This window comes from Amia ocellicauda, chromosome 4 (genome assembly GCF_036373705.1).
Source record: "Amia ocellicauda isolate fAmiCal2 chromosome 4, fAmiCal2.hap1, whole genome shotgun sequence".
NCBI lineage: Eukaryota > Metazoa > Chordata > Actinopteri > Amiiformes > Amiidae > Amia > Amia ocellicauda.
This window is the reverse complement of record NC_089853.1, coordinates 39789643-39811850: the sequence shown is the minus strand read 5'-3', so window position 1 is coordinate 39811850 and position 22208 is coordinate 39789643. Positions and strand designations below refer to the sequence as shown.

Genomic DNA, 22208 nt, shown 5'->3' with positions numbered 1-22208 from the left:
GTCTTCAGCTAACCTTGCTGTATGGAGGTGAATCTGTCTGCCAAACAAGCGGAGAAACAAAAGTATATTTTTCCCTGTATGAATTCTCTCCAAGTATTTTCACATTCCTAATCGTGGATTGAATCTGAAATCCTGAAGTCACTCCCCAGTACCTACTCAGCCGTCCATTTAAGTGATTTGTGGGGATCCGGAGGTTATTAGGTCAGTAATGAAAAATACACACGTTGCCCTATGACTATTAACTTGACTTGATTCTCGCAGTGTGCGGCGAGCTGTGACATATTGTGTGCGTTTTGTCTCCACCGTGCGGACAGCCGCGGAACCGCACGCAGATGCTGGTCAACCCAGTGGCCGAAACATCGCGAGACTTGCACGTGATTAGCATGTGTTGAGTGACGACACCTCCCGACTGCGCATGCCTGGGTGGTTCTTGTTGTGTTGTAGTCGCTGCTAGGAAGCTGCATCGCCGCTCGGAGAGAAGCTGCGGGCTCTTCACAGACATGGTAAAGATGGTTTCTCTGAGCGGCTGGCATCGCTGTGTCAGTGTGGCGATGAAGCGCACTGAGGGGGTCTGTGTGCGGCCGCTTCCCCTGGGCGTTGGTTTGCATCTCCTGTGCGGCAGCGGCTGCGCTGTTGTGGCCGCAGGGGTCGGCCTGGCCCTAACTGTGTGTGTAAACGGATGCGCCCGTCTTCATTTTGAAACACGAGTTATTAATTGTACAAGCAGATTTTGAAATGTCAGTGTTATAGTGTTTGTAATAAGCCCGTTTGCGATTTCCTTGTGTGAACTCGGCCCTGGTTGGCTGCTGGGCGCACCCCCGTGCTATAGTAACGCTAACACATGACGTCACGGTGTCCCTCAGGGGTTGAATGCCGGGGAGGCGAAGGATTTATATTCAAATAACAGTATGTTTCTAAATGCAAGTATTATTTAGGACTCGCCGCAGTGTTAGATTGCACTCTCTTCAGATGCACTGGATATGTATCGGCATTTTGCATACATTGAAGTGCTTGAATCATCCATCTAGAAACCTGTTACGTTGCTGGTTTAGGGACAGACTTCTTGCCTGAGATTTTCCCAGTATCAGGAATGTATTTTCTTGAATGTGCTATTGCCAGGAACTTCCCTCGAAGACCACTGACTCAGATCTCTCCCTCTCTCTCTCTCCCTCTGTCTGCAGGCTGAGGTGGAGGAAACCTTGAAGAGAATCCAGGGGCAGAAAGGAGTCCAGGGAATCATCATAGTTAATGCAGAAGGTACTCCTCTACACAGATGCTCACAAACCCATTGTAGTCTCTGTGTGAATGAGGGGACCCTCACCAGTTTAAACCGATTATACATCTAAAGCACACTGTAATGTAGTGTAGCTACTGTCTCCTGTCTCACCTAGCTGTGTAGCTTCACCATCACTTATATCAATATAAATCCCCTGGCAGGAGTCTGACTGTAGAGTGGTGGTCTCTTCTCCACTTTATTTGTTGTTTTTATGAGCTTGCTTGGTGGAGTTTGTTTTGCCAAAGTGTTTTCTTTTGTTACTGAAAACCAGTTTTTCAGGGCCTTTTGTAACCACCAAAGCACAGCATTAAACACTGGAAACATAAAATGCGCACACAAGACATGGGTTAAGAAAAAGTATAATTAAATCAACAACAAAAAAGGAAATGAACACACAAGCGCACATACAGATGAAAGGGAAAGTGCAGTCCTCCAGTCTGGCCTGATTTTCAAGCAATTCGTTTGTAATTAAAATGGTGGGGGGTTGGGGGATCAGCGTTGAGACAAAGGGAGAGGGGATTACAGGTACCTCATTTCTCACGCTGAGCCCTGACCTGCAGGAATCCCCATCAAGTCGACGCTGGACAACTCCACCACGGTGCAGTACGCCGGGCAGATGCACCAGCTGGTCACCAAAGCGCGCAGCACGGTGCGAGACATTGACCCACAGAACGACCTCACCTTCCTGCGCATCCGCTCCAAGAAGAACGAGATCATGGTCGCCCCAGGTAACTCGGAGCGCCCGGCCGATGAGTGCATGAGCGAGGGAGGGAGGAATTGGATAAGGGAGTGAACTCAGGGCTGTGGACGCTGAGCAGGCGGTCCTGGGTTAGGTGAGAGACATTGCTGTTGTACCCCTGAGCATGGTACAGTACCCAGAATGCTCCAGTAAAATCCCAGCTGTATAAATGGGTAATTGTATATAAAAATAATGGGATGTATTGCAACAATTTTAAGTGATGATAATAATGGCTGCAACACCATGTAAATCTGCCAGAGATTAAAAATGTCAGTGTAGTTCTGGAGATTTGTTTACACTTTTATCTCCCCCTGTTAGGCATCCACTGATGGACTCTCAGGGTGTAGAAATAGTTAATTGACTCCAGTGTACAACTCCAGTGACGATATTGACTGTTGGTATGAAGGTTGTGATCAATTTTCACAGGGGGGGGCTTTGAAAATGTCAAATGTCAATTATGACTTTGTGTTTTTCCTTTTTACAGATAAAGAGTATTTCCTCATTGTTGTCCAGAACCCAGCAGACTGAGAAGAATCTATTTTTGGGTTGTAATTATTATCTATTATTTGAGTTCAATATTTTTTTAATTTAATGGCCAAATGTGTTCTCTGCTAAATTATTTTGATGTAAAGCTTTTGCATTTCTGCAGCAAGAAAAAACGAACTATACAGTAATTCAGTGATCTGTGCATTACTTTGGAGAAACACACTCACTCACTCACAACAGCAGAACAGAGTTGCACTGGTGGAAGAGGAGGAATTACACAACTGGAGGGATGGAGCATGGAGGAGTCCATTGTGTATTGTGGTGCCAAGACCGACACTGGACATCTGGACCTCTTCTGTCCTGAGAAGGCTGTCTACAGCAAGAACCCCCACCCGGCCTCCCCTCAACAGCTGGTGCCAGAGCTGAGCAGTGAGGTTCAGCCTAGTTATTTAATTATTATTCTTTAACAGTTGTATTAATTGACAAGCTTTGGATAAAGGTTCCTCTGACCCCCAAGAGGGAGCTGAAATACATTTTATTTTAGTCAGTTTGTTTGTTTTGAGCTCCTCTGCGCTGTTCTGAAACCCCACACCTGTGTTGTGCACTAAACTCAACACCATGACAGACCTCTGAGCTGCTGCTTGCTCCTTGCTCTTTTACCTTGTCAAAGATGTGTTCAAGGCGCTGTATGATATGCATTAAAGCTCCAACCAGTTGCACAAGTGAGGGGAAAAACATTGTTGTGATTCTTTAATTGTTTAGTCTCCTCCGGGTGTCTCCAGTTTTCGTCTCCAAAACCCACTCCAGCATTCCAGCAGCCCTGGGTGGCCGTGCTGGCATCAAAGGGGCTCAAGGGTTAATGCCGCTGACGCTCAGCTCCTGGGAACCAGGTTGAATCTGGCCTTGCTCTGCCTGGGCAGAGTTAGCTCTGGTCTCTTCCCCAGGGTTCCCATGGTCATGGAAAATCCTGGAAAATTCACGGCACGAAGTGGTCTGCGCCAGATATTATGTACACAGCGAGCAAGTCTTGGCAGAGTCTGTGTGAAGTGCGTCTATGCTAAGCACAACTCCTGTAACCAAATTCAAATTCAAAAAGCTTTATGGGCATGACAAGGTTACATGTGTTTTGCCAAAGCAAGTACAGGGGGTTCTACTGAAAAACATAGAACAGTGCAGTGGACAATAATACTGTATACATACAATACACACAAGTTTACAGACATGACATTAATATACATCGAACACAACATTTACAAAACAATTCTGCATGAATTGGTACTATATATGTATACATGGTATACAGTGTCTTTTATAATGTCTCTTAGTTTGTGGCAGGTAAGCACATAGTCGGCAGCCAGCTCTGCTGTATGTTCATCCTCTCCTAACAGGATTTTTATTTTGCCTTCATCACTGAGCTCTTGGATCCTGTGACCTGGGCTGAGAGTTTCGGGAGGTGCGCGTCCCTGGCTGTGGAGTATTTGGTTCAGTGCAGCAGGAAGTGCGTCTCGTCCTCCACCTCCCCCTGCTCACACTGTACACAGTCTCTCCTCTCTGGGCTTCCAGGTCTGCCTGTGTCACCCTGTTTCTATTTCCAGGCTGTGGGCACTGAGTCTGTACTGGCTCAGGGTTTGTCTCTGTTTGGGGTCCTTCACGCTCACCAGGTACGGTGGCAGGCTGTAGTCCCTCTGTAGAGAGCGGTAACACTGCAGTTTTTGCTGCTGTTCAGTTTCTGTGTGCCAGCGCTCCAGGTATTGTGCTCTCATCTTATTGGTGATGATGTTGATCCTGGTGCCCGCTGTCTGCCCACTGGGGCTGGTGTGGCTCTGCTCAGTGAGGGGCCGTGCCAGGGTACGAATGGTGCACTGTTTATTGCCATGCTCCTGGCTCTGCAGTGCTGTGTGGCAGTAGGAGTGAGGGTGGCTGTTGTTGAGGTGGACCCAGTACTTCAGTGCCCTCTGCACAGTGAGCAGCAGGGGGAGGCGGCCCAGTTCAGCTCTGCATGCGTTATTGGCTGCGCTCCTGTGCAGCTGGTGCAGGTGTCTGCAGAACTGCAGGTGCAGGCTGCTGTCCCACGTGCTGTGATCAGGGTAAGTTACTGGCCCCCGCACTTCACTACCGTACAGGAGGAATGGAGACAATATACTGTCAAAGATTTTAAGCCAGATCATCACAGGGGGATTTAAGTTGTACAGTCGTTTTTTTATTGCATAAAAAGCCCTGCGTGCCTTTTCTTTCAGTGCATTTACAGCTGCATTGAAGCTCCCTGATGCACTAATGTCCAGACCAAGGTATGTGTAATTGGTTGTGTGCTGAACTGTGTTGCCATTTAGAAAGAATTGAAATTGCTGTGCCTGGTTCTTGGCTTTTTTCTGGAACACCATGATTCTGGTCTTGTCCAGGTTGGTTTTCAGGGCCCAGTCCTGGCAGTACTGCTCTAGTATGGTCAGGCTCTGCTGCAGCCCCTGCTGTGTGGGTGAAAGCAGGACCAGGTCATCAGCATACAGCAGTAGTTTGACAGTGGAGTGGTGCAGAGTGAGGCCTGGGGCTGAGGACTGCTCCTGCACTGAAGCCAGCTCATTAATATAGATATTAAAGAGCGTAGGACTCAGGCTGCAGCCCTGTCGCACTCCGCGACCCTGGTGGAAGAACTCTGTCCTTTTGTGGCCGACCTTCACACTGCACTGGTTTCCTGGTACATGTTTATGATTATGTCATAGGTTTTCCCTCCTATGCCACTCTCCAGCAGTCTGAGGAACAGTCCGGGGTGCCAGATGGAGGCTTTTTTGAAGTCGATGAAGCAAGCGAAGACTTTCCCCTTGTTGATGTACGTTTGTTGAGGAGGCTGAGCAGAGTGTAGATGTGGTCGGTGGTGTGGTTTTTGGGAAGAAAGCTGATCTGGCCTCAGGAAGCTCAGGATTCTGATGGATGCTGCAGAAAACCTTCCCCAGGCTGCTGCTCACACACATCCCTCTGTAGTTGGGAAGCCACTCTTGTGGATGAGGGTGATGAGCCATTGGTTCCACAGAGTAGGGAAGCAGCCAGCACTCAGCACCAGGTTGTACAGCTTCAGCAGCTCATTGGGGATACAATCTGCCCCATTTACTTTTTTAGATTTCAGGGATTTTATTATTTATTTTAGTTCCTGCAGGGTAATGGGGGTGTCCAGGGGTTTTTGATTGTCTTTGATAATGTTTTCTAAATCCTTTAATTTCGTTAGGGTCAAATTTTGTTCTGGTGTTAGAGTTTGCTCTGGTATTTCTTGGTATAGATTTTCAAAGTAATTTTTCAAAATTTTGCCATTTTGAATTGCCAATTCTCTGTTTTGCTTATTGTAATTTAACTGGTTCCAAGTTTCCCAGAAGGTGTTTTGATCAATTGATTCTTCATTTTTTTCCATTTTTTTTGTGATATAATTGTCTCTCTTCTTTCTCAGGGTATATTTGTAGTGTTTCAGTGTGTGGTGGTAGTGATGCCGTAGTGCAGTGTTATCTGTGCTTCTGGTTGGAAAGAGATCGCAGTTCCTTTCTGATTTCTTTGCATTCAGCATCAAACCATTTTTCTTTTGACTGTCCCTTTTTATTCTGTTTTTTATTTTTTATTTTTTCTTAGGTTAGACTTGGTGGCTAGGATTTCAAATATGTCATTTAGTTCTCTTATTGCAAAATTTACTCTGCTGTGTCCACTTGTAGGAGGCAGTGAGGTTGAAGAGGTTGGAGGCGGTCTGCTGGCTGGGCTGTGGCTGGTCTGTCCTCTTTATGTACAGCAGTGTTTGACAGTGGTCAGACAGGAGGGTTTGCTGCTTGACTGTAAATGCATTAAAATTGTTTTGGTCCATGTCAGTAATTGCTTAGACCACTACACTAGTGCCAAGTGCTGAGTTATAAGTGTATCTTCTTAAGGAGTCCCCCCTGATCCGGCCATTGATGATTTACAGCCCCAGGCCTCAACAGCTCTTTGCCACTCTTGTTGAATATGAATTGAAATCCATTCTCTAAATGGTCATTAATATACACCAATCAGCCATGACATTATGACCACTGACAGGTGAAGTGAATAACACTGATAATCTCGTTATCATGGCACCTGTCAGTGGATGGGATATATTAGGCAGCAAGTGAACATTTTGTCCTCAAAGTTGATGTGTTAGAAGCAGGAAAAATGGGCAAGCGTAAGGATCTGAGCGACTTTGACAAGGGCCAAATTGTGATGGCTAGACGACTGGGTCAGAGCATCTCCAAAACTGCAGCTCTTGTGGGGTGTTCCCGGTCTGCAGTGGTCAGTACCTATCAAAAGTGGTCCAAGGAAGGAAAAGCGGTGAACCAGGGACAGGGTCATGGGCGGCCAAGGCTCATTAATGCACGTGGGGAGCGAAGGCTGGCCCGTGTGGTCCGATCCAACAGACGAGCTACTGTAGCTCAAATTGCTGGAAAAGTGAATGCTGGTTCTGATAGTAAGGTGTCAGGACACACAGTGCATCGCAGTTTGTTGCGTATGGGGCTGCGTAGCCGCAGACCAGTCAGGGTGCCCATGCTGACCCCTGTCCACTGCTGAAAGCGCCTACAATGGGCACGTGAGCATCAGAACTGGACCACGGAGCAATGGAGGAAGGTGGCCTGGTCTGATGAACCACGAGTTCAAGGTGTTGACTTGGCCTCCAAATTCCCCAGATCTCAATCCAATCGAGCACCTGTGGGATGTGCTGGACAAACAAGTCCGATCCATAGAGGCCCCACATCGCAACTTACAGGACTTAAAGGATCTGCTGCTAACGTCTTGGTGCCAGATACCACAGCACACCTTCAGAGGTCTAGTGGAGTCCATGCCTTGACGGGTCAGGGCTGTTTTGGCGGCAAAAGGGGGACCTACACGATATTAGGCAGGTGGTCATAATGTTATGGCTGATCAGTTGGTGTATATATATATATATATATAACACTAAAACCGGGTGAAAATCGGTGCAAAACAAGTATCGAGTTTAATAAGGTAAGGAAAAAAGGTTTTACTACAGCCTATATCAGTGTATCGCAACCCAGGTCCTGACAAACCACTGTGTCTTCTAATGTTAACTCATCTGCGCTCTCAGCTCTCAGTTATTTAAGCAAACCTACAAATTAAGTGATTAATTAGACATTTCCTGTTATTTTCAGCTTTCATGTCTTGGTTGATAATTGCATTTAAGGTTTCAATTAAACAAGTTAGAGCTCTGTTAGAACAAAAACCAACAGACACAGGGGTTCCCAGGACCAGTGTTGAGAGCCCCTGTCTACATTAAATGCTCCAACTTTTTGAAGTGTCCGTTGCTTTTAAAATAAGTAGCCAAATGTATGGTATGCATATTTAAAATCAAGTAAATAATAACAATACACATTGTTCTATTCAACAAATTAAATGTTATTTCAAAACCACAAACAAGTTCTACAGAAGTTACCAATATACAGTTTATCCCAAACCTCACTTTTGCTGAGTTTCTTGTGCTGTTTGCGCTGTCCTCAATGCCACAATGCTGACCAACCTCCGTGCGTGAGCCAATCATAGAGCGCCATATTAAACACATGACCTCAGCAGGCATCTGTGTGAGCTGTACACTGCAGAACAGCTTTGATGTGAGTGCTAAAGTAGTGTCGTAATATCAAACAAGCTTGTGGAGTAGTGTTTATTATTATTTATAATTATTAAACAATTATTACAGATAAGAAACTGAAAATAATATTGAGTGAGTTTAAAATGGGTATGAATCAGTAAAACAAAACAGTCGGCTAAAATACTTCTTTAGCAGCGTACAGGAAAGCATTACCGTAGGCCCCTACTTAACCAACCATATCGCAATGTTTGAATGTAGTTTTTGTTTTAAACTAATTTATCTGATTTATAGTAGTTTATATTCAAGCCAGTTCAGAATTACTGCTACAATTATTAAAATACAGATTGTTAATGTTGTTTTGTATATTAACATTTATACTACCTATACATTGATCAGACAGTACTAGGTTTCATTTTGCATTTACATCTTTGTGTGCTCTTTATTAGTTGATGGTAGCATGTTTTATTAAAGTGGGTGGATTGGATGGCTGTAAGGGGAGGAGGAAAGCTGATTATGTGGTTCTTTCCTATTGTGTTGATCAATATCCTAATTATTTTCTGTGTACATTTCCAACTTTCCAGCATTTTTGTTATAAACAAATAAATAATTTATTCATGGAAAATCAGAAAATGATAATGGAAAAGTCATGGGAAAAAAAAACTGATTTGCGTGGGGAAGCATGCCTCCCACATGGTTGATTGACTGTGCTACACGTATGTGCGTGTGCATGGTGTGCCCTGTGTCTGCCAAGTTAGGCACCAGCTCACTGTGACCCTGTCCTGCATGATGCAGTTACTGAATATGAAGATAACCATGCCCTGTTTCTTTCCTTCCCACCAATGCAAGTAATTGGTCTGTGCCTGTTAATAAATGTACCTATACGGCACAATCATTTCCATTTACAATTGATATGATACAAGCTTTGTTAATGAACTGGTAGTGCAGTTTATTTAGAAGCTTGGTTATTATTCAGGCACGCCTAGGAGAGAGTATTTGGGAAATCCCTCAAACAGTCTCTCGGAAAACAGGTGTTTTTAAGGCAATTGATTTAAGCACCTCTTTGGTTACAGCTTTCATAACATCTCACAGGTGCCAATAATTATAATAATTGAAGATGGCATTATTTGTTTCTACTGTAATGCAATCATCAGGAAGTTAAATTGTCTTTCATTCTGTCTAGCAACAGCAACTTATCTATAACACATTTCTGCAAAACCTTAAATTACAGTGTCATCCAATATTAGGTTTAACTCCTCAGGTTTATCAGCATGGAAAAGTACAGGGACAATGCACAGAGCATACCATAACACCTAAATAGTATTTGTAATAATACTGGGCTCTTCACGATATATATATCTATTAAATATTTAAAAATATATTACACTGAAGGTTAGAGAATCTGAATGCCCTGTCAGTGTTAGTATCAATTACATTAAAGATGTTCGTATGTCGATTTGTTTGAATATCCCGCAATTCTTTCGTGATAATTTCATGACGATACGCACGCATCCGCTGGGTGGCGCTATATCACCGCTTTACACTCTCCGCTGCAGAGCCCAGGATTTTAAAGCCTCGCCAGAAAAAACATGAACGCTAATGTTTTCTTGATGAAACGCTACTATTTGACGAATCAAATAAAGAACCTGTACTCCACCGATAGTTTCTGCTTTGTCTTTTCGTCTTCCTTCATGTCGGTTCAGTGCATACAGCAATAGGGTGTAGTGTTTGTAAGGGGTTTGCTAGCGCTTAGATGTATAGCTACAAGAATAACAAATCAAAACATTGTAACCAACATCACGAACGAGGACATGTTTTCTTCGTGTATTTATTTACCCATAAAACTAACATGTAACAATCCCTTACAAATAAAAAGCCACTGCCCCGTGTGAGGATCGAACTCACGACCTTCAGATTATGAGACTGACGCGCTACCTACTGCGCTAACGAGGCGCCGGTTTTGGGAAATGACCCGTTACTCTGTTGCCCCTCACCTCACATCCGAACCTTGACACTGATTCGAAGGAGGTTCTAGAATCTAGAATCGAATCCCGACCCAGTTATCATTCTAAAAGTTGTCATCTAGGGTATAAGTGCCTGCACCTGATATTCTAAAACCTAAGTACATGTATTACTATTTTCATAATCAGAGAATTTATAAAGACATTTTGCTGGATGACTTGGGAACATTTTCTGCCATCTCCATTGTATATTATTATTATTATTATTATTATTATTATTATTATTATTATTATTACATTGTTAAACATATTGTTATACTTGATACATATATTAATGACCATTTAGAGAATGGATTTCAATTCATATTCAGACGCTGCTTTTTTCACCGGGCAGAAGACGGCAGCTTTACTGTGGCACCTGCGCACAATGTAAACAGCAACAGCAATAAACTAGTTCTGCATTGTTTAAAATAGGGTATCTGTTTGCTTCAGAAAAAATATATATTTTGTATTTATTTTTCAAAAATACACTGGATATCATTTTTCCACACACACACAAATGTCTGGAACTGGCCGAAACGTACCTGTTCACCGCAGAGAACAACAAACGTGTAAAGTACAACAACAATATAGGCCTATACAAATTCACACGCATTGAAAAAAGCTTAACCCACGCCAGGATAAGCGGTTTCGAAGATGGATGGATGGATGAAAAAAGTTTATTCGGCTAGAAATTTAATAAATGATAGGCTAATGTCTATTGGTGGCGATAGAGGCTGCGATTGGCTGATTTTCGGTCAATTCTTATTATACAGTCTGTGATTGGCTGATTTTCGGTCAATACTTATTATACAGTCTGTGATTGGCTGACACTAGGTACTTTTTTGGTAGCGATACAGCCCGTGATTGGCTAATTATCGGCCAATTCTTGGTGATACAGGCTGCGATTGGTTAATTTCTGGTCAATTGTTGGTAGCGATAGAGGCAGCGATTGGCAGAAATCGATTGAATGCCGATACCCATATGATTTTAAGATTGGATACTTAGGGAATAAATGTCTTTTCCCGATAAACTGATATCTATACGCTTATGTATGATTATTTTCATATAGCAAGTCAGAGAAACTATAGACAAATGCTGTCAACGCTTTCTTGCGTTGGCTCGGCGGGGATGTGCTGTCATGTCCGCTGTGTAAGTATAGACAGCAGCTTCACTGCGACACCTCCGTGTGAACCGCAATCGCTAACACGATACCCTCGCAGTGGCTGTGCAAATGGCGTAGACCAGGCTTGTTGATTTACACTGGCAAGGGCGGCGACAGAGCATTAGGCCGTGTGCAGAAAACAACCAAATTATCCGCAACGCAGTCAAGATGCGACACTTATCCATCTTGCGATAAAAAAGTAATGTCGGAAGATTTTAAAAACAGACATTGAAATGAATCTCCCTTGGTCGCAGTTTTAACATTTAGGCATGTTATAGTTGTACACTATACATGACGTTATTTTATTTTTCAGTGTCGGCTAAGATTCCCCGGTACACACGTTGCGGAATAGAGACCCCTTCCCTTTAAGGTGCGCGGGTGACGTCACTGTGGGTGTATTGCATTGTCCCGAGCGCTGCCTGGGTGCAGCGAGATCCAGCCTCTTGCAAAACAGCAGCGCCCACACAGCCAAACAAAGGCCAGCAGAGCCGTCTCCACATCGGGCGCATATTCCCAGACAGCCATGCCTTCCGACAGACCTTTTAAACAAAGGAGGACGTTTGGTAAGTGTCGTGTGCGGGGCTTTGTGCTTCTGTTACGGCAGGGCCGCTGTCGTGTGGCCGCAGTGTGCTGACCGCAGGGGCCGTGACAGCCCGTCCAGAGGCCCGGTCCGGTTCGGGCCCAGCTCGGGTGTTTTCGGTTAAATTGCGAGCTTTATAAACACTCATCTCTGTGTTTTTTCTGTTGTTTGGGACAAAATTAATTGAACAATAAGGAATGGGATGAAAAAACAGGCCTGTATTGATCGTAGTTAATAATAATATTATTACCTGTACCTGAATTAAAAGAACAAAGTAGCATCACAAATAATGATATCAGTGTTGTCTCTATCTCTCTCTCGCTATATATATATATATGGGTAGATTGATATATTCATGTATATCTTACCGTTTAATACATACACGATTGATCATTTGTTTTAAAGTTGATTATTGTATCATCTGCTATATGTTGTGTTGAAGGAGAGCGGTGGGTCGGTCAGGGCGGTGTTGTTCTGCCAGTAAACATGCATACATGCTCTGTATGCTTCAAGAAAAATGACGCCGACAACCAGTTCGTCATTTCCCTAAACTGCCAATGCATGACGTTAGAGACATGAATGATGAGTGAGAAGCCAGTGCTGGCCTGACGGAGCAGGGTGATGACATGGACGGTGGCCCCAGAGGGTCCCAGTCGTGTTATTGATCGACCGTCTGATTGTCACCAACACGTTAAGAATTGCACAGTTTTTTGATATCTTGTGAGGAATCAGAAGTCCAGTTCAGCAGGGAAACACAACCTGACATGCTGGCGCTGCTGGACAAGTGTCAGGTTGACCAGATTGATCTAAATCCACCTATTCTAATATATTGTCAAATAAGCAAAGCATTCTTTATAGATCATACAAATTATGAAGGGATTCCAGGCGGGATTGTTTTTATTTTCACATTGCAGTGCTAGGGAAGCTTTTCTATTTGTTTTTATTAATTTTTTTGAGCATTTGAGAGGGGAGGGGGGGAATACATAAAAAAGACTAATGTCCTTGACCATTCTCTTTACATAAAACATAAAATAAAAATCATAACGGTTAAGCTGACTTTATCAACAAAAGCAGCCAACCACAAGAAGCCGCTGTCCTCCAAATTACTGTATTGCTTAATCGGTGCAAATAAAGACTGGAGGGTAGGAGGCAGGTAACTCCATTGCAGCAGCATTGCATTGTGGTCTGGTACACAGCCGCAGAGAAGATAAGCTGCCTGGTACTTGGGACCATCCTTAGTATGCCTCTCAACTGAAAGCAGATAACATGCAAATACCCTGGGACAAAGGGGTCTTGTCTGGCCTTTTGCAAATCAATTTAGTTTACTTTCAATCCAGTAGGAACAAGAAGAGGAAGAGGGGGAAGATGTACATAAAACATTTTGTTTGGCTTTGATATTTTAAAGAGGTTTTCATTCGGCTATTACTGCTTAATAAAATAACAACCAAAACCACAACAAGGCCTCGACTCCTTCCAGTGCATCGGTGTCTCAGTGGGCCGAGTCAGAGCCCTGGGCTAGTGAGGCGAGATGTGCTGCTTATCCAGGCGTGGAGTGCACTTTAGTAAGGTATGGTTTGCACTGTTCTTTAGGGGGTGCAGTGCCCTGATCTAGGCGTCCCCCAATCCTGACTGTATGTAGGTCTTCAGGCACTGGTTTCTGGTGGGCTCTCAACTATTGCCAGTTTAGCTTGCTCTCCCACTGCCCGTGATAGCATCAGTGACTTGGAGAGAGGTGGGAGGCCAGCTCACCGGGGCAGATCTTGCAGAGTGCTGCCCTACTCCTGGGAACTGGGAGGAACAGGAAACCTTTCCCCTCTTATCATAGGGGAGGTCTCTCCACAGCTGCACCGTCTCCTCCTGTACGGCACTGTGATGCTCTGCTCAAGTGCTGGCACCACTGCCTGATTGTGCACAGATGACAGAGGTATACAGTTAAACACACACACATGCATCAGACATAAATAAATGTACATAAATGGATGCATTGCCATTGTCGTTCAGCTGGTGTGTCTGAATGTGTCTGATGCGAGGAGGAGCCTGGATGTCTTTCGGTGCAGGGAGGTTCTCCATGCAGGCTTTCGGCACACAACTGCACAGCCTGCAGCCGCCAGTGCTGTGATCAGATCAGCCAGGGCGTCATGAGGAGCAGCGGGCTGACAGTTATTGTGTCGCCCAGGTGGTGCTGAATGAAGATTACAGTAGAGCCAGATATGCAAAACAAGCCGTCAGTCGCCCCGCTTTGATATTTATGTTTTTTTTGTTTCCTCTCCCTGTCCCCTCGTTGAGTATGTGTAGAAGCCTGTCAGCACAGGGGGGAAGGTATCGCTGGGCTGCTGGTGTGAGAGAGAGAGCCTGCAGCTTGATGACAAAAATGTGGCGGTATGAATGTGCTCCTACTTTTCTCATGAGTCAGGCCTCTCATGTCCAGAGCCAGAGCCAGGGACAGAGGGGAAGGAAGGGGAGCAGGTATGAAAGAGTGAGTGAGACAGGGATGTGCCGGGTTGTACAGGTGTGCCAGGTGGTGGTGGTGTTGTATTTAGTCAGGCCTTGTACAGACTGCAGGCCACTGCAACTGCTGAAGAATTAATTGCTTAGGATTTGGTGGTGCCTGTGTCTCTAAGCGGGATCCAGGTGGAGCCGCACCCCCAGCAGCTCTCCCCGCTCTCTCAGAACCAGGATTGGGGGCCCGCCTGTCTAGAAACTGCACTGAAAGCTGAAGCAGTTTAATGGCATATGGCCGAGGGGTCCAGTGATGGTGACATGGCTGGCTGGGGTGGTCCGAGCCGGGAGATCCGAGGAGCCCAGTGTGAGTGTTGGTCGTGGAGGCGGTGGCAGCAACTCTGTTCCCACAGACTCCTACACACTGTCAGTCTTCAGTCTTGAAGCTCGCTCTGCCGATTGAAGCTGGAGGCGGTCGTTCTCTGATGGAGGCCCTGGCCGCAAGCGCTTTCAGATCATGTGAGCAATGTGCATAGCTGCTGGTGTGTGGGAGTGTGTCTGAGTGTGTCACAGTGTCGGTGTCATTTACAGTGAGAGTGTGAGTGTGTTGCAGTTGATTACATCATGAAAAAAACAGTGATTCACCTCCAGCGTGTCATCAAGTAAGCCTCCAGAGAGGGAGGGTCTGTCAGCCCCTGGGGAAACCCCTAAGCTGTCCTCAGCTGAGGCCTGCTTGGTTTATACTCCTGGCAGGGGGCAAAAGCATCAGGCCACAGCTCTCCTCTGCCCCATGGAAAAGGGTGGATGGCATGAGAGAAACTGAGATGTTGGCAGGGCATACATTGAATTACTTAAATTTGATTTAGCTAATAGTTAAACCCCATACGTTTAAAAACAAAACTAAAGCATGACAAGGCAACTACTGTAGACTACAATAGTTTCATAAGTAATTCAGTGTGTTGTGCCCCTCAATGTTGTTTTGTCCCTCCACTTAAGCAAGTGAAGCATCTGCGCACACTCCTGTCCTAAATGGACATTTTTTGTGTGCCGGGAGCCACTTGATTAGTTAATCTGCTTAACCCGTGGCCACGGTCTGTTGGCCCTTTACGACTGTAGCCTGTGTTTGTTTTGGTAGAGGTCTCTGGTCACGCTGTCACTCAGCTGACTGGTGTAAGTAACTAGAGGACAAGGACGTGGCTGCCATTGGTCAGGTCAACAGGAAGCGGGGTCACAACTTTGTAGTGGGGAGGGGCTCGCTGGCTGTTGTTGTGCAGAGGCATGCACAGCATTACTGCCCTAATGTAACACAGCTGCTGTGGCTGCCGGTCTCTCATTTCAAGATCTGCCTCCGGCTTGCTTTTCCCGACCCTCTGCCTCCCCTCCCCCCTCTGTTGTCTGTCACAATGTTTTTTTTTTTAAATCCCACACAGTGTCAACCCCCATCCGTCCATATTGTTTATGTGCCGGATCTCAGTGCCTCTGTGGTACTACATGCTGGAGAATGCGTGGCAGTTTTGTGGCAGTTCACATTGTAGAGGGTCCTGTTTGGAGCAGCAATAATAATCAACTCTACAGGCCCGGGGACTGTAGGGGGGTAACCATGCCTGCTGCGATGCTGCCCAGCTACCACAGGAGGGGGATCGGTGGGGCTGCTGAGCAGTGTGGGCCTGCAATAATGATAATCACAGTAATAACAATGATAATAATATGATCATGGTGCCATGTCTGTGGTGAGCGCTGTTCTCAATGGTGTCTCTCCTATTCCTCTTCCTCTTCCCAGCCGAGCGCTGTAAGGAGGTGCAGCAGATCCGGGAGCAGCACCCCAACAAAATCCCGGTAAGGCTCTTCAATCCCAGTTTTCCTGACTATTTTAGACGCGTCTGTTCCCTGCCTCAGACCCCTATCCACAGACTCCCCCTGCAGGGCTGTGCTGTTGATGCTCTGGCAAGCGCATCCTAAAATAACTTTGCATAAACGTTCGATCTTTGTTAGTTTGCAAGTGTTTTTTTGTTGTTTTTTTCTCGCTTATTTTTCTTTCTTCCTCTCTCTCTGTGCATAAGATAGCTTTTCAGTGCGTCTAATGCAGGATCCTGTAGGCAGATAGGAGTTATGTCTGTGTATATGCATGTGTGTCTGGTGTTTGTGGATAGCTCCGATCTAGCCCTGCACTGCACAACACATTCCTGTCTGAGGATATTAATGAAGGCACTCTTTTTAACCAGAGCAGCACTGCTATGCTGATGGCCCAGAATGCAGAAACAAATTAATCTGTTCACCCCCTTCCCCCTCCCCAGCTTATCGAGTATTTCCTGTATAAACCCCATCCCCTGTTGAAAGAGATAACTATCTGAGTTTAAAACACATCTGTATATGAAAGCCCCCCCCCCTCTGCACGCTGCCCCTGAGCTCTCTCTCTCTGGGGGTGTACATCTTGTCCAGGCCCTTCCCTGTCTCCCCAGTCTGCCTAGCGACACTGCAGCACACATAGTCCATAGCAGATTGTTCTGAGGGAGATGTGGTTAACATTGAACACTTTCTCTTTCTGTCTCCCCATCTCTCTTTTTCTCTCTCTCTCTGTCCCTGGGCTGCCAAATAAAAATAATTAGCACATAGCAGCCCCCTCCCCCTCTCCCATCCTGTGTAGCCCTGATACCGTTCAAGCCAATGACCGAAATCAGCACCGTTTTGTTATTGTTGGGTTGATTCCAGAATCTCGGATTTGCACTGGACCGGAGAAGGCATTTTTCTCATTGACCCGTTTGTTTATTTGTTTTTCATTCGGCTGTTTGACCAGAAATAATTGTTTCCATCCTTCTAAGCTGCCAAGAGATGTGAAACAATACACAGAACAGAACAGTTTTCATCTTAAAGAGAAGCTAGCCTGCTGTGTGGACACACCTTGTGACAAAGATAAAAAAAGACACACACAACAAAATAATTGGATACTGAGTCAGAGGGACACAACCCAACCAAAAAATTAAGAATAATTTATAAAATATAGCTTTTTTGTTTATTTTCACACCATGCCAGACTAACATCAAGGGCAGGAGACTGTAGAAGCCTGCTGAGGCCCTGTCTGACAAAGGCAGCAGATTATGGCTCTGGGACTCACGCTGACCAACGCAGTGGCTGGAGGGTCTGAGGGTCAGACGGCCTGTGCTGCAGGGATTCGGCCTGTTGGGCATCATTAGCGGGGGTTAATGGGCCCTTTAAGGTGGGGCGTGAGTGTGTGGGGTGCCATTGGACCTCCAGCTGGCAGGGTGGGATTTATGCCAATATTCTGCTGCTTTGTCTTAATCTCTCTTGCTCTGATCACTCCTCAGTGCTCTCTCCTCCCCACCGCCTGCCTCAGTTTTGAAGGGTGTGTTCATTTTAGTTTTATTTTGTTTCTGGTTGTGTTGTGGTATGAGACGGTATTCACCCCCACACACACACACCATCAGACCACAGAGTAGGCCCTGATTCTGAAGTCAGTGCTGAATAAAGCCGCCTGAATGCCATGTGTGAGAGAGCTGTGATTTTGAACCCATGTTATGTTTGTCGCCCCCTGCAGGTGATCATTGAGAGGTACAAGGGAGAGAAGCAGCTGCCTGTTCTGGACAAAACCAAGTTCCTGGTCCCTGATCATGTCAACATGAGCGAGCTGGTCAAGATCATCAGGTGAGCCCAGCCGGCCTCTGTCCTGCGATATGAGCGTCTGCACGCACTCCTGTCCAATTTGTCACTGTCACCAGCAGTGGATTTGTGGTGCCTTTCAGTCTGCAGTGTGCCACCTTCTCTCTACACCCCCCCGGCAGCCTGACAATAAGCAGTTCTGAGTAAGTGACACGACGGTGATGCAGGGTGAACAGAATGCCCCCCAGCAGCCCTGACACAAAGCCCACTTCTCCAGTATTTATAGCAACAGTGCCTCAGCCTACTTGTAGACAGCAGGAAATGCGTGATGCTGAGGCCAAGATGCAACTCCTCCGGATGCTTATTTTAAGACGTTCTGTGAGGTCTGAAAAAACAGTGCCAGACCTCACAGAGAGAGGAAAAAAAAAAGCATGCAGGCCCTCTACCCCCACAGGTTCTCATCCCTGTCACTGGGGAGCAGAGACCAGGACAGCACCAGGTGGACGAGGTTTGCTCATGGAATAGTTTCGTTCCTCACTCCCAACTCTGACAATCCCTGTTGTGGCATTTGAAATGGCCGGAGCACTGCACTGTATACAGTTAGGGGAAAAAAGTATTTGATCCCCTGCTGATTTGCCCACTGACAAAGAAATGATCAGTCTATAATTTTAATGGTAGGTGTATTTTAACAGTTAGAGACAGAATAACAACAAAAAAATCCAGAAAAACGCATTTCAAAAAAGTTATAAATTGATTTGCATGTTAATGAGTGAAATAAGTATTTGACCCCTTCGACTTAGTACTTGGTGGCAAAACCCTTGTTGGCAATCACAGAGGTCAGACGTTTCTTGTAGTTGGCCACCAGGTTTGCACACATCTCAGGAGGGATTTTGTCCCACTCCTCTTTGCAGATCCTCTCCAAGTCATTCAGGTTTCGAGGCTGACGTTTGGCAACTCGAACCTTCAGCTCCCTCCACAGATTTTCTATGGGATTAAGGTCTGGAGACTGGCTAGGCCACTCCAGGACCTTAATGTGCTTCTTCTTGAGCCACTCCTTTGTTGCCTTGGCTGTGTGTTTTGGGTCATTGTCATGCTGGAATACCATCCACGACCCATTTTCAATGCCCTGGCTGAGGGAATAAGGTTCTCACCCAAGATTTGACGGTACATGGCCCCGTCCATCGTCCCTTTGATGCGGTGCAGTTGTCCTGTCCCCTTAGCAGAAAAACACCCCCAAAGCATAATGTTTCCACCTCCATGTTTGACGGTGGGGATGGTCTTCTTGGGGTCATTCCTCCTCCTCCAAACACGGCAAGTTGAGTTGATGCCAAAGAGCTCGAATTTGGTCTCATCTGACCACAACACTTTCACCCAGTTCTCCTCTGAATCATTCAGATGTTCACTGGCAAACTTCAGACAGGCCTGTACATGTGCTTTCTTGAGTAGGGGGACCTTGCGGGCGCTGCAGGATTTCAGTCCTTCATGGCATAGTGTGTTACCAATTGTTTTCTTGGTGACTATGGTCCAGCTGCCTTGAGATCATTAACAAGATCCTCCCGTGTAGTTCTGGGCTGATTCCTCACCATTCTCATGATCATTGAAACTCCACGAGGCGAGATCTTGCATGGAGCCCCAGACCGAGGGAGACTGACAGTTATTTTGTGTTTCTTCCATTTGCGAATAATCGCACCAACTGTTGTCACCTTCTTACCAAGCTGCTTGGCGATGGTCTTGTAGCCCATTCCAGCCTTGTGTAGGTCTACAGTCTTGTCCCTGACATCCTTGGACAGCTCTTTGGTCTTGGCCATGGTGGAGAGTTTGGAATCTGATTGATTGATTGCTTCTGTGGACAGGTGTCTTTTATACAGGTAACGAGCTGAGATTAGGAGCACTCCCTTTAAGAGAGTGCTCCTAATCTCAGCTCGTTACCTGTATAAAAGACACCTGGGAGCCAGAAATCTTGCTGATTGATAGGGGATCAAATACTTATTTCCCTCATTAACATGCAAATCAATGTATAACTTTTTTGAAATGCGTTTTTCTGGATTTTGTTGTTGTTATTCTGTCTCTCACTGTTAAAATACACCTACCATTAAAATTATAGACTGATCATTTCTTTGTCAGTGGGCAAATATTTTTTTCCCCTCACTGTACACTCTAGGACTGGGGGGCGGTGGTAATGCTCTATGCCCATTACCCTGAATTTCTGACACCTTATCTTTCCCCCTCCCTCACGCTCTCTCCATCAGGCGCCGGCTGCAGTTGAACCCCACACAGGCCTTCTTCCTGCTGGTGAACCAGCACAGCATGGTGAGCGTGTCGACAGCCATCGCCGAGACCTATGAGCAGGAGAAGGACGAGGACGGCTTCCTCTACATGGTGTACGCCTCGCAGGAGACCTTCGGGCGCTAGAGAGATGGGGAGGTGGGAGGATTGTCATCTGTGCAGAGAGAGGGAGACCGAGAGAAGGGGTGCCGCAAAACGCTGGAGAACAGTCACTCCTTCTTCTCCTCCTTTCTCTCTCTCTCTCTCTCTCTCTCATGCACGTAGGAATCTGTCCTAATCCCCTGCGTATTAAACTGCAAACACAGCAGCTGTGTCTCTTCCTGCACGTGTCCGCCGTGTGGTTTAAGGCTCTTGTGTGACTTACTCTTGAAGTTTTTTTTTGTGGTCATGTCCTCTGCCTTCCTCTTCTCCACCTCGCATCGCCCTGTCCTGGCTGTCCCATCCTTCTTCTCTCCTGTAGTAGTTGTGCTAAACTGTGCACCATTGCCAAAATATCCCTTGGCCTTCAACCACTCATCTGGTTGCTGGGGTCGGGCCTATGTGTTGAAGAGGAAGGACTCTGCTGCTTCCACCCACTGTGGTTCACACTTGGTTAGTCATTCTTTTTGTGTTTCATTACTTATTAATTTCTGTCTCCTGATGTTCAGAAGCACAGTTGGCCAAGATGCTGTGTTTCTGCCCACTGCTCTTGCTCCAGCAGCAATTTATTCTTCCCGACAGCAGGAGTTCCCAGCTCTGTTCATGGGGCCTGCTGTGCTGCTGGGTTTTGTTGCACCTGAGCTTAATTACTTAATTGAAACCTTAATTGAACTTGTCCCCGTAACCTGGGCGCTCGGTCCAGCGGGAGAAGACAACAAACAGGGCAGTTAGAACACCCTTCTGATCGTCTTCCACTGAGTCATGTGTTTAATTTAATTTTTCCCCCACATTCAAGTAAATAAGTAACTTATTCTAGCAGGATGATCTCTATGTAAAAAAAAAATATATATACATATATATAAATGGGAAGTTTGAAAGATTCTTGCTTTGCAAACCCCCATATCAGTGTACCCCAAGGACTGGTGTGTCACCTCTGTGTGTTGTGATGGTGGGGGGGCAGGAGGGGCCACTACTGTAAAACCTTAAGTGTTCTTCAGTTTCTGTGATACTGTAGCACCAGTCCCACCTCTCTGCCTCGGGCTCCATCGCAGTGGGATGTCTCGGGAGGGAGGGGGGTGCTGGTCTGTGTTGCCTAGCATACTCTGTCCCGACGTCTCTCTTGTTCAAGTGCAATGGCCAGCTTTTACTGCAGGGGAGAGCAAGAGAAGTCCAGGGTGGGGGGAACTGTGGAAGTCTCATCCATTAGTGAACTGCTCTTTTACATAGGAATAGACAAGCTTTTTTGCACTTTAAAAAAAAAAAAAGATATAAAAAAAATTAAAAGACTTAGGATCTAAGTACTGTTTTAAATGTGTATATAATATAATGGATTGTGTGTAACCAGGTCTCTTCTAGAACACTATATTCTGTGTGTATGTGTGTGTTGCTGGTGTGTGTAATGGAGCGAATGGGGTTGTGATGCAGTATATATCGCGCACGCAGTTTCGGCCTGTATGCTTGTTCATGTGGTTTTGTTTCTTTCTTTGTTTCTTAAAAATGTATATCTTTTTAGATTTCTTTTCCATACCAAAATAAATCATCAATGAACTGAATTGTGTCTCTCTGTGGGGCTTAGGGAGGGGTGGTGTGGAAGCTCGTATTACTTGTATAAACGTGCATTTACCAGATATAAAGTAAGGTTGTCTGGTCTGGCGTCTGTTATTGAGTTACACACAAGGAAATATCAATATACACATACATTATATATATATACAGACACACGGACAGCTATAAACATATGTAATGAATGTATATGCTTACATATATTTACATGCATGTATTTATACTATATATACATATAAATGCTTAGATGTGTGTGTGTGTATATATATATATATATATATATATATATATATATATATATATATATATATATATATATATAGCCCATATTATGCCAGATAGT

At 45.4% G+C, this 22208-nt stretch overlaps 2 protein-coding genes and 1 non-coding gene across 3 annotated transcripts; 2 read left to right on the top strand and 1 right to left on the bottom strand.

Annotated features, from left to right (window-relative positions):
* Positions 1–392: 392 nt before the first annotated feature.
* dynlrb1 (dynein, light chain, roadblock-type 1) lies at positions 393–3225 on the top strand. The gene is made up of 4 exons (XM_066702156.1): positions 393–503; positions 1182–1257; positions 1837–2004; positions 2500–3225. Exons 1-4 carry the CDS (start codon positions 501–503, stop codon positions 2541–2543), a joined length of 291 nt encoding a protein of 96 aa, XP_066558253.1. The 5' UTR covers positions 393–500; the 3' UTR covers positions 2544–3225.
* A 6734-nt stretch (positions 3226–9959) lies between these two features.
* On the bottom strand, positions 9960–10032 carry trnam-cau (transfer RNA methionine (anticodon CAU)). Its single transcript has one exon. It is a non-coding gene; the product is annotated as a tRNA-Met (tRNA).
* A 1111-nt stretch (positions 10033–11143) lies between these two features.
* map1lc3a (microtubule-associated protein 1 light chain 3 alpha) lies at positions 11144–21855 on the top strand. The gene is made up of 5 exons (XM_066702155.1): positions 11144–11231; positions 11558–11807; positions 16044–16099; positions 17817–17923; positions 20128–21855. The coding sequence occupies exons 2-5, from the start codon at positions 11768–11770 to the stop codon at positions 20288–20290; spliced, it is 366 nt and encodes a 121-aa protein (XP_066558252.1). The 5' UTR covers positions 11144–11231; positions 11558–11767; the 3' UTR covers positions 20291–21855.
* Positions 21856–22208: the final 353 nt, after the last annotated feature.